General features: G+C 39.8%; 1 protein-coding gene across 1 annotated transcript; it reads right to left on the bottom strand.

Moving 5' to 3' along the window:
* Window positions 1-445: 445 nt before the first annotated feature.
* Window positions 446-1,159, bottom strand: LOC137968350 (integrase/recombinase xerD homolog). Its single transcript, XM_068814945.1, has one exon. The coding sequence runs from the start codon at window positions 1,157-1,159 to the stop codon at window positions 446-448; it is 714 nt and encodes a 237-aa protein (XP_068671046.1).
* Between the last annotated feature and the right edge of the window lie 10,925 nt (window positions 1,160-12,084).

The following is a 12,084-nucleotide window of genomic DNA, read 5'->3' as shown; positions in this document are numbered from 1 at the left end:
CTACGAAGGCTTTACAAGAATGAAATTAGAATAGCCGATTCAACCAGACTGGATGCATGATACCAGGAAAAGAAGGAACTAAGCAAAGAAAAAAAAAAAAAATTAAACGAAACGAAACGAAAGAACGCGGTTGGTTCTGAAGCCTAGATGACAGCCACGTGTTATACTCGGTCTTATATACCCCTGAAATCCTACCCATGATACCCCGGCCTGTAACCCAGGCCCATGTTGTATCTCGTGCCGACAAAATAGTTATTTCAGCCTTGTTCGCTTGCTCACCCGTCAGAAATAACATATTTTGTCTCCACTCCACAACAAAAAACAACACAGCATCGCTGAACCAAATAAGTTTATTTTGGGAGGGCCTGGCGAGAACAACCCCTATCTAGAGTGACAAAGAATTGGGCAAAAGGCAAGATAAATAGACACTATTAGCTTACATGGCTTAGAGCCCGAGGAATTTGGAAACAGAAAGCCTTTGATCAAGGTCGTCGTCAACATATGTGTCTTTGGCTTGCACGGACTTCCAGCGACCGTGTCGCTGAAACACTCTGTCACTGACACCACTGTTAGCTGCCATAGTCGCGCCACCCGAACGCAGAGAGTGCAGCCCGAACTTGGAAGGGTCGGCCCCAATGGCCTTCAAATCCCGCCTGAAAGCTTCCCTCATAGTACTGTAACTAATAGGCCTATCGGGGGCTATCAACTTACAAGAATCCTTTCCCTTGGAAATGGGTCTAAAAATCAGATCCCTGGAATCTGGAGGAATTTGAAATTTCGAGAGATACCTTATAAGGAGCTTGATAGGACACGCACCACTAGGAAGCTCGGAAATAACTACCTCGTCTCCTCGACGAAGCTGGTCGTTCTTACTTTTGGGGACTTTAATAACCACGAATCCCTCATTAAAGAAAACGTCATTCCCCCTTATCCTGGAAACATCGTCGAACCTGAAGAAACCGGCAAATGACAAAATATACAAGGTAATATTGCGCAGCTCAACAGGGTTGTCAAGGTTAGAACGGCTAATAATGTCATGAATCACACTAGATGAAACGGGCTCCTTGCGGTTAACGATAGCAGTACCAAGAAGCCTTTTTGAAGCAGACCTGGTGGCCTCGACAATAGGGTTATCCGTGGGAGAAGGGATACCAGCCATACTATGAGCCCACTTTATGCCATAAAAGGCAGAATCAATTACACTAGGGGAATGGGATTGCTCGATAAGGTGTTGTAAGTACAATGCAACATGAAAGGGTTTAGCGGGGAAAACATTCCCGTCAAACATACTAATGGCGAATTGCTTCCACTTGCGGTAAGCACGGTAGTACAGCAATGATGTACTGGTGGCCTTCGAGGACAGTACTGTCGTCTTCAGCCTGTCAGCTAACCCCTGCACGGGACCGTTAGGCAGAGCGTCCCGATCAAAGTCCCAAAAACCGGATTGGAAGATATCTGATAAATCCTGCTCATCTAGTCACTTTGAAGTTGAAGAGTTGGACTGTGTTGTCATCGCGGGGCAGCAGGCACGCCAATGGCCGGCCTTTCCACAAGCGAAGCATGTGCCAATGTTAGGACGACGAGACGGGAAACCGGAATTGGTCGCGGCTGGCTGGAAGGACAGAGGTTGTGATTGGGAACTTGAAGACGAAACCGACCTGCTGAGCGGGGAAGATGTTTTAGTCGCAGCCATTGCTGAAGACTTCTTCTTCTTTCGAGAAAACGTGGCTGCACGGGCACGTCTCTCAGCACCGTGGATGCGTTTTTCGTCCTCTGAATCATCTGCTAGATCGTGTTGTTTGTATTCTTCGACCGTACTCCAACCGTATTCAGACTTGTCGGCGAGAAGAATATGCTTCTGCCGTTCGACGAGCAATTTCTCACCTTCTTCGAGGTCAGACTTGACTTTCTCAAGGTTGGACTTCTCAGCGGCAGACTTGGCGCTGTCGAAGGTTTCCGCAAGCTTGAGATTGAACTTGAACTGGTCCTCGTTGGCTTTTCTTTTAAACTTATGCGGCTCTTGAAATTTCAGTTTCTTGATCTCTTTCATTTGCTGTTCTGTCGAAGTCTCGTTGGCACGCTTAATCTGACCTGCAGTGTCCTTGAGCAGCTCCTTAAAGGAGGCCATTAACTGATTGTTGTTGGCTCTAATTAGGTCGGACACTTCGTCTTTGGTAACCGACATTACGGCAAAAAGAAAAAATTAAACGAAACGAAACGAAAGAACGCGGTTGGTTCTGAAGCCTAGATGACAGCCACGTGTTATACTCGGTCTTATATACCCCTGAAACCCTACCCATGATACCCCGGCCTGTAACCCAGGCCCATGTTGTATCTCGTGCCGACAAAATAGTTATTTCAGCCTAGTTCGCTTGCTCACCCGTCAGAAATAACATTTTTTTCCAATGATCTTTTGACGCCATCAAATTTAATTTTATGAGCAAAAACAATAATGCGGCACGTGAGGTAATGTAATGTGTGATAATTGCAAATAAACATAAATTGCTATTTTTCCAGCACGTATTAGAGGCCTGGTGAGCCGTGTTAGGTGCGCAATGGATTGTGCGATTTAGGTTTATAGTTTGCGGGCATTAGTACGCTAAGTCATTCTGACGGTCTGCCATAGCCGCGTGCACAAGTCCAATATCGTTTATTATCATATCGCGCTGAAAACGAACCAACGAGCGAGGTCAATCAATAGGTGTTATTGAATTACCTTATTACATGAAATTTTCGCGACACTTTAATTTTTGAAGAAAGGACGAGTTTATTAACATTAATTGAAAGTTGACAGAACCATGTTTTTATCTATTCTTGGGCAATTGCAACGTCTTCATACCAAGACATTTACAATCCAGGATAGAGGCGAAATCATTCGAGTCTTAATGTATTCTTCATTTCTTGGTTTTTACTTCAATGATTCGTGATTTTTAAAAGTGATTTTGTACTTTTCCTGGATCGGAAGTAATTAATTCATGCATGTATTTCAGTGAGCTTTCCTCAGTGTCGTTGTCAGTCATGATTCCCGAGTTTTTGAAACAAAGATTCGTAATTCTTAAAAGATTTTAAACCATGATTCATAATTTCGCTTCCCTCCAGAAGTTTACACAAACGACTACGGACATCAAGGTCAACTGACTAAAATTAACGAACAAGCGTAAAACTCTTGTGAAAATTGTTACAACTTTGTTGTTACTGTTCTCATATAGACCCGTCGCTGCATCTGTTGTTGTAAATTTTGACGTTTATTGTAAATGAAGTTTTTTTATTTGCTTCAAGGATAAGTTAAATACCTTTAAATAACGTCTTACTAAAGATCGCGAAATTAAAGTGATTCATAGTACAAGAATTTCGTAAAATCGCGAAATTAACGTGTCGCGAAAATTTCATGTAAGGTAGCATGATCGGTCCGCACTGGGAAAAGGAAGGTCGAGTTCTTTCTTTGCTTGTTTATGGGCGAGGTACATAAACTTAAAAAAGAGGTAACGAGACCAAAATTTCCCAGCACGGACCAAACAGGCTAGTTCAATAATGTTTATATTATATTTCTTCTTTCCCTGCTTCTGTTAACGGTTTTGAGAAGAAAAATTCGTACAGGAACCCCGACATGACTGTAAAAAGAAAAATTTCCGAGGAAATGGAAACAGAAAATTGGAATAGTTTGGCAACCTATCTACGCTTCTTCGTGACCAGTCCATCTTAGCAGTCCGTATTGCAAAATTCACCGCTAGGAGAACCAATCAGAATAATTGCCCTTTTTATCTCGGACCAGTTAATTTGCCTGTATAATAAAAAATGGGTTATTGACCAAAATGGCTGGATCTTGGCCATTGTTGTTGTTTTTTTTTTTTGGCGTGTTCATAAACACTATCTTGACATAACAAGCTTGGTCAATAAAGGGTTTATTATATGGAATAAAACACCACAAAAAAAAAATGATTTTTCATCTTGCGGGATCAAGCTACAAATCCCGACCGGGCCCGCTCAGGTAGCCAATCACAGCGCGGGATTTGGTTTATCTGGCCCGCTTACGGAGCTAGTCATAAAATAATGACCGTTTTCGCCCATTGATGAAATGGACGATGCTTCTTATAAACTTCATACCGTTTCCCTTGACTTGGCAATTCTCGACCTTTAAATGGAAGTTAAGTTCTATGAAACGAGTTCAGTGATAAAGGTAAATTAACCATCGTAAGAAAGATCTGCGGAGTGACAATTTTTAACAATTTTGTCAGAGCGAAGGCCTAACTCTCGAAACGCCAGCTGACATATCTTTCCTAAAGAGGTCAATTTTAATTTATCGATTCGTCTGATGAAACCAAATCTTTCGACGGTTTCTACGCCACAATTTCAGCACCCACGGTTTCTCTCGACAGTAACCCGTTTCATCATCATCATCGTCATCATCATCATCATCATCATCATCATCATCATTATCATATATTAATTTACCCCCTGATATTTAGAATAGCTTGATGTAACAGTATCTCCGAGCATAGGATGATTTACCCTCCTACCGGTCCCATGAGTTGGTTTAACAGTTAAGTACTTTGTTATTGTATAAATTATATGCTTTCCGCTCTCCGTAAGTTCACTTTTCATTTTTCCTTAGATTTAATGGTAATTAAAATCATAATAATAATAATAATAATAATAATAATAATAATAATAATAATAATAATAATAATAATAATAATAATAATAATAATAATAATAAAATAAAATTAAAGTTAATACCACAAGGACAGACCACTACACCTGGAATCCTCCAAACTCTATTTTTTGCGAACAATGTCTGGGTTCTTTTACGTCCCACAGAGTTATATGAACATTGTAGGGTTGTGAGACGGGGCCTATGGTTTATCATCCTTTTCCGAGATGACTGGAGAATCTAACCATTCTCTGATGTCATTACAAAGGAAGCATATTCTCTGCAGTTATTTAAAGACCCTATGTGTTGGTCCGAGCTCACGGTCTCCCGCATGACAGCCCGGTGCTCAACCAACTGAGCCACCGGTGTGCGGTCAGTATAACATTCTTGAAGTGCTGATATGATATCAGCACTCGTACATAAAATTCGTATCCCCACACAATCATGTATTCATCCCTCTATATACTCATTGGATAGTGATTTATCTAGGAGATAATTATCAACGCGCCCCTTTGAACAAATGGGTCCACACTGCTTTCTCAGGAGGGTGACCTTTGCTTCAATTTCAAACTTTCCACCATAACTAACGACGTGAAGGAAATGGTTGACGTGGTGGAGATTGTACCAGCAAAACCTGCCATCGGAAAGGCTTTTAAAAAGGAAGGCAAAACTCAGGGGCACCCAACGACCAATTTGTTGTAAAATGTATTATTATACCCCAGTTAATGAAAATAAATGTTATTAAGGCATTTTCAGGTGTTTTTCAGTGTTGCTGGGAAAACATTATCTGTTCCTTTTTCCCAGCAAGACACATAAGAAATTTCCCAGCCAGCTAGATAAAATTGGTTGGTTTCCCAGCCAGCTGATCAAATGTATTTCCCAGCCAGGAATTCCGCTGGCTTTCAAATCCCTCGATCAAAAACGACCGAACAAAAGCGACAAAACCGGGACAAAAAAGGTTTTTTCCGCAAGCGCAATCACTCTGACCAGCCGTCGTATGTTTGTGACTACTCTCTGAGAGAGGGAAGGGGTTCTTTTTTTATTTTTTTTAGTCGTCCTCAGTCTTCAGAGAGTTTCTACAGCCACCTCGGGTTGAAATGCTAGAAAAAGTCAGTAATTCCCAGGCAAAACCTCTATCAATAACAAAATTTCCCAGCCAGCTCATCGAAACACCTGTATTTTTGCCAGCCAGCAAGATTCCTCTGGGGAACAGATAATGTGAGGAACAGATTCGTTGGGTGCCCCTGAAAACTGTCATGGATTATTTGGCACAAATGGATAAAGACAGTATCAAAGCCTTCGAGGATAAAATAAGTAAGAGCTGGTAAGTATGTAGGAAAAAAGTTGTCATTTGGGAAAGTGTCATGTAACTTCTATCTCCTGTCTATAACCCGTACTTAACATGTACATTTCATTCATTTAATAGGTGTAATGTGCAGGCACACATTGTAAACATGGTATTTTAACAAAAAAACCCTCTTCTTCATTATTTTAAGAAAGGAATTTTCTTTACTCTTTCCAAGTGAGGTGACCATAACTATCCATTCCAAAGAGTTCAAAATTGAGAAGTCCATGATCCGGGAAATCTTGTAATTGGCCGCCCTTTTAAAACTGATCCAAATAAATAACGATGTAAACATGATCCTTTCGAGTTGAAGTTTCCCATGCTGCGTTGCTAATCGACCCTGTTTAGTTAAGGCTTTCATTGAAATTTTGCGCCTCCAGTTCTTGATGTGGAACCCTGCGTGATCAAACCGTCCTTTGGAGTGGGAAAAATCGTGTACGCCGTGCTTGAACATAGCTTTCAAATTCATGCGAAGGGGACGAGCAAGGGACGGTAATATAATGTTTGTATTTGTCATGTTATAGCTAGCGACCTAAGGTTCCTTCGACTTCAGCTGTATTCTGACAATTAGCCTCGAACTGGCATGTGATCAAAGCTCCTCAGCCACAATTCCAGGCTCGTTCCAATAAAACCGTGAGAATGTAAAGATGGCCTTTTGCTGATTGAGAAAGTGATGGGAGATTTTAAGGCAACCACCAATCGTAGTTATGAAAGATAAAAGCAATAGCGAAGTTAACTCTGATAAATAATGGAAAAGCTCTCTCTTTGACAAAAACAATCCGGATTGTGTCCACGATTATGCCAACTGAAGCGCTATCGGACACATCGATACCGGCGAGAGAAGAAGCCTTTGCCAATTCCCATCACTCCTTCCCTTGCTTTCATAAAAGCAATACCGGACTTTTTTCCGTGTTTACATAGCCTCGTCTAAGCAATCGTGGAAGTTGGGGGAATTCTCGACGGTTATGGAAACCATAACAGTCTCGAAGTCTCCCAACTTCCCTCAGTGTTTAGATGAGACTATGTAAACACGGAAAAGTCCGATATTGCTTAATTCCACCGGAAATGGCCACTAAAGTTAAAAAAATAACGTTGGTTTTGGTTTTACGACACCAGATTAAAACTCGCTCTAATTAGCCATTCAACACAGGTGTTTTTATTACAGGTGTGGTTACATTCTTTTTATGTAAGAACCGTTTTTAAAAAGAACGCTCAGGATGAGATCAACTTGCTTATTTGTTCTTTTATTTTTTATTTTGCTTTTGTGAGTAGTATAAATAAAGAAAACCTGAAAAATGACGGCTACAGTCTGTAGTCTAACAACCATCTCAAATACCTAGGGACGGTTTTTGTACCGCATAATTAACAGTGTTTCTTTTTATTGCCTGATATACTGAAGAACAATTTCGAGTTTGTAGTCGAACTTAGTACTCATAGCACACTACATTAAAAACCCGGGGAAGGGGGGAAGGGGGTAGTACTCCCTTTTATGGGCTATATAGGTACGTGCGGCCCAAAAGAGTATGGCTTTTTGGTCTGAAATTAACAAATTGATGTCAGTTTTTCATGCGTCTGTCCTGTTATTGATCATGACTTGCGTCATAACATTGTCAAAGTAGCTGTGGATCCACGAGGCGATAGCCGAGTGGATCCGCAGACTACTTTGACAATGTTATGACGAAATTGAATTTCATTGTCAATAACAGGACAGACGCATGAAAAACTGTCATCAATTTGTTTTTTACAATAACAAAAAGGCAGAGGGGTCAAAATTAAGTCGAAACACGGGAAGAAAGTGAGACAAAAATGCGAGAAACTTCAAGCTGACGCGAGCAATATCGCGTCATTACCGCATAAATTATAAATTTATGTGTCTGTCCGCTTATTGACAATAAAAAATTAGCCAATGAGCGTGCGAGAATTTTTGCAGTCATTGTAAAATAAGGTATCGATGTTTACCATTTTGGTCTGAAATAGGGTATGGTGAGTGTTCTCAAGTCATGAATTGGGTATGTTTTTTCGAAGAAACTACTGCTTCATCATTAGGCAATAAGACCATCAACAAGAGCTCTTCCCAAATTGTTACGCCAACCGTGTAACACCTGAATGTAATTGCCTGAAATACTGTATGAAATTTTTGGTCAGGTCTTAATTAAGAGTAGGGAAAATAGTAGATTTTAGTTTGAAATAGGCTAAGGGTTTTAGGAACCGGGCCGCACAGACTCACCCAATTTTTCTGGGAGTACCCCCTCGGTTTAACAACATGTGAGGAACGTTTTCAGGCTCAAATCACAAAAAAAAAAAAATAAATAAATAAATAAATAAATAAATAATAATAATAATAATAATAATAATAATAATAATAATAATAATAATAATAATAATAATAATAATAATAATAATAATAATAATAAGTAGTAGTAGTAGTAAAATAACTTTCAGCCTCAGCCCCAACATTAGGTGTTCTTATTGACAAAAAAAAAAAGAAAAAACTGAAGCTAGTGGAGTGTTAGTTGTCAGTGACTCATGTATGACTTACACTCGCTCGAAGAAATCGCTGAATCGAATCAAAGCCTGTAATGCTTGTTTAAAGTGTTTAAAGCCAAACGACTTAAGGTCCTCGCATAGTTTGGCGCTTTTTAGTGGCAAAATTCACACATGCAATTCAAACGTTCAATTCGGCAATTCAAACCTTCAGTTTGGAAATTCAATTCCTCAGATCAGCAATTCAAACATTCAATTCGGCAATTCCAAATGCATTTTTGAAGTTCGACACCAAAAACGCGCCACAGGGCCATAATACATATCTTAACACAGGAAGGAAGGATTCACTGCCAAAAAAGACTTAAAGCTTTTGAATCCTTACCTAAGTCGCAAAGACTTCTGTTATCAAGTCTTCGTTTTTTCCCAGTGAAGCATTCATGATCAGCTACACATCATTTCCACAGTTTTCTGTTGCAGTGATTTAAAATACTGATGAACGCAAATTTCAGTTTCGAGCCAAAGGAAATATGTTAGCCAGACAGATCAAACGAATTAGCAACATTGCCGTTGAATGGATAGCTTAAGAATAATTGTGCTTCACTCCATTGCAAGCTAGCAAGAGATAGGGCTTTTCCCGTAATGTGTTATCTGCAACCTGTTTCATCTTGACTTACGTCATATGAAATCGTCTGATACAAATCTTTGGAGACTAACAAGCGTTGTGCTGGTTTCGTTTCCGGTTCGAATGGCTATTTTTACTTCTCAGAGGGCTTGAAATAAATCTAATTTGGCGTGATTTAGAGATAATTAGTTTAGTATTTATTCTGATAACTTTTCTTTCCGCGCCCATAAAATTTTTGTACTGTTCCGCGTTCAAAATGGCTTGAAAATTACTGCATTTAAATATCCTCAACAATAACAAATACTAAACATGAGCTCCAATCTATGTAATATTAATTAAGATAGGTTAAGACTTCCTATCATCTCAAACGAAATGAGTCTTACTCCGCTTTTTGTGTTCCGTGAAACGTAGCTCTGACTGTATCAAAATGACGTCATAGATTGCACCACAACAAATTAAACAAACAAATTACACAAAACGAGCTCTCTGACTGATCGAAATCCATCTCTTTGCCGTATCTTGTAGAATACAATAATTAAACAAGCAAAGGCAAACTTGCATTTTTGAAGCATTTTCGTTAAGGGACTAAAAAAAAAATGCTATAGCGTTACGAACAGGTTAGGGAAAAGGCATCTTGCATGAGTGCGTCTGAAAAACCATCCCTGGTTTCGTTTAAGCGAGCATCAAAGAATGCATTTTGCATTGGTGCACCTCAAAGACCACCCCTAGTTTCGTTTAAGCGTGCACCAAAGCCTGTTTGGATAAGAAAAATGGAGCATGCGAGCTATTATTATCAACGAAAGGGAATGCCCCAGTTAAGGTTTGCTTGAAGATAAAAGGCAAAACTCTCCCACAAATTTCAAATCGAAAAAGGAAAAGACTTAGTAAAATCAATTATCTCCAGTTGAAATTAAGAAGGTACATGATGGGCAAGCCTCAGATCTCAATGGTAAGTGCTTAAAATTAGTATCATTGCTAAACAATATGAATGGTTTGATAAGAAAAAATCTGGGTCAGTCTGTTTTAAAAACGAAAATTAATTGTTGTCGTTTTAAAATACTTTCAAGCGAGGAGTGAATTAGATAAAAGTGTTGATCTATCACTTTGCGGCCTTGCCCCAGCACAGTCACAAATTGATTTAGGCCATCCCCTTTTTTTTCTCCGTTTCTCGTTGTCCGACCGACCAAAATTTTGGGCATTTTCCAAAAAAAAAAAAAAAAAAAAAGTGAACGACGTTTTTAAGCCATTTTTATGTCGCACAGGAGTTTCGGTGGTTGATCCTTTTTCCCACGCTGTCTTAATTTTGCCACAACATCCGCCAACGTTTCCGCCATATTGATTTTGTGTTCACGTCTTGTTGTTTTCTTGGCTCCACAGCTATGATGCTGGGGTACCAGGCCTCCGATTCTCAGAATGTTTATGATTTTTTTTTTAGTTTTTTTTTTCAATCCGACCGACCGACCTAATATCAGGTAACGCATTCGACGGTAAACAAAAAAAAAAAAAAAAGAGCATGGCTTTATTTTTAGATACACTTTGCGCGCGAAACAAACGAACGGATGCCAATTTTAACCAATGAGAAGAAGCCATGTCACGTGTGACTGCTTCTGCCATGTGTTTTCAGAGACCTGACAACTGTTTTCTCAGGGACATGACAATTGATTGTCGCTGGAAGGGGTATTCTAAAAATAGATTCATTTGTGACTGTGCTGGGAAGCCCACCCATGCCATAACAACTCTCTCATCTAATTCACTCTTGATTCAAGTCGTTCGTCATGAACGGCTGTCAATGATTGTTTATCCTCCAGGCAAGATAGCTTTTAGTACCTCGCCAACAGAAAGTAACAACTGTATGCCGCAAATTTATTCACTTCGCCATAAATCCGGTTAAAAAAAAAATTCCTTGTCCCTAGGGTTGGTCGATATACAGACATCTTGACTCAATAACCCAGGCATATGTATTTGCTAATTCTACTGATTTCCTCATTCACAGATTGCAGCTGTTTTACTCAGCTTCATGGCATGCGTTATTCAGTCTTTCCCTTACCTTTGGAAAAGGTCTGATTTCACATACGCAATAAAATCGTTCAGCGCTGGAAAGTATCTGAGAGTTAGAGAATCAGCTGGATCGGGAGCTTTCAATCTTTCTTTCACAGGAAATTTGGATATTTGTGATAACAGCAGCTGTGAGTTAACGTTTTTTGCCAATTGAAATCTTCTACACAGTTCTCGTATCAACTGTTACGTTATACACTTAATGTATGGTCCCGAGGGAAACAGTTACTTTCGTTTTCCCGAGACGAAGTCTAGGGAAACATCAGGATTAGAGCGAGAAAAAAACTAACTAGTTCCCGAGGGACTAGACATTAAGTGCTTTGTTATATATTCAGACTTGCAACAATCGCAGCAAAACATTCGGAGCGGGCAACAACTGCGGAATTGTATCCCGGTCGGGATACATTTGAATTTGATCAGGGCCACGTGACCAAGAATCAACCAATCACAGTGCTCGTTTTGTTGAGCGAAAGTCTTGGTATATAACAATAATTGTTGTTTTTGTAACTTGTACACCCCCTGTTCAACAAGAACAAAGTTTCGTCCATTCTCATTTATAAGTAATAAGAGTCACTCAAGTGCAACTGAACTGTTCTCAGATCTTTAGTTGACACATGATAAAATCAGATTTCGCAAGGTCACTGGAAGCTTCGTTACGATGTACAGGCCAGGACACTAAGCAAATAACTCTATGACGTCAAAGAGGTCATCTTCGCCAGCCCTCTGATTGCACATGAATTACTAACTCTCCGCTGTTTTTTAAAAATTCTTTCCACAGTGTTCTATCAACGAACTCGCAAGGATTATAGCTATTCAGCATACGAATCTGTTGCGTTTCAGGGACACTATCTCGCTGTTGAGAACGGAAAGCTGGTAGGTCAAGTTTTTTGTTTTTTTGTTTTTCATTCCGGATTCCCAAAAAAGCGC

The sequence above is a fragment of the Montipora foliosa genome, chromosome 8 (assembly GCF_036669935.1).
Source record: "Montipora foliosa isolate CH-2021 chromosome 8, ASM3666993v2, whole genome shotgun sequence".
Taxonomy (NCBI): domain Eukaryota; kingdom Metazoa; phylum Cnidaria; class Anthozoa; order Scleractinia; family Acroporidae; genus Montipora; species Montipora foliosa.
This window is presented reverse-complemented; position numbering and strand designations above follow the sequence as displayed.

Excerpts from the sequence above, each read along its gene's own strand:
- LOC137968350 (XM_068814945.1), bottom strand. The coding sequence starts at position 1,159 with ATGGCTGGTATCCCTTCTCCCACGGATAACCCTATTGTCGAGGCCACC.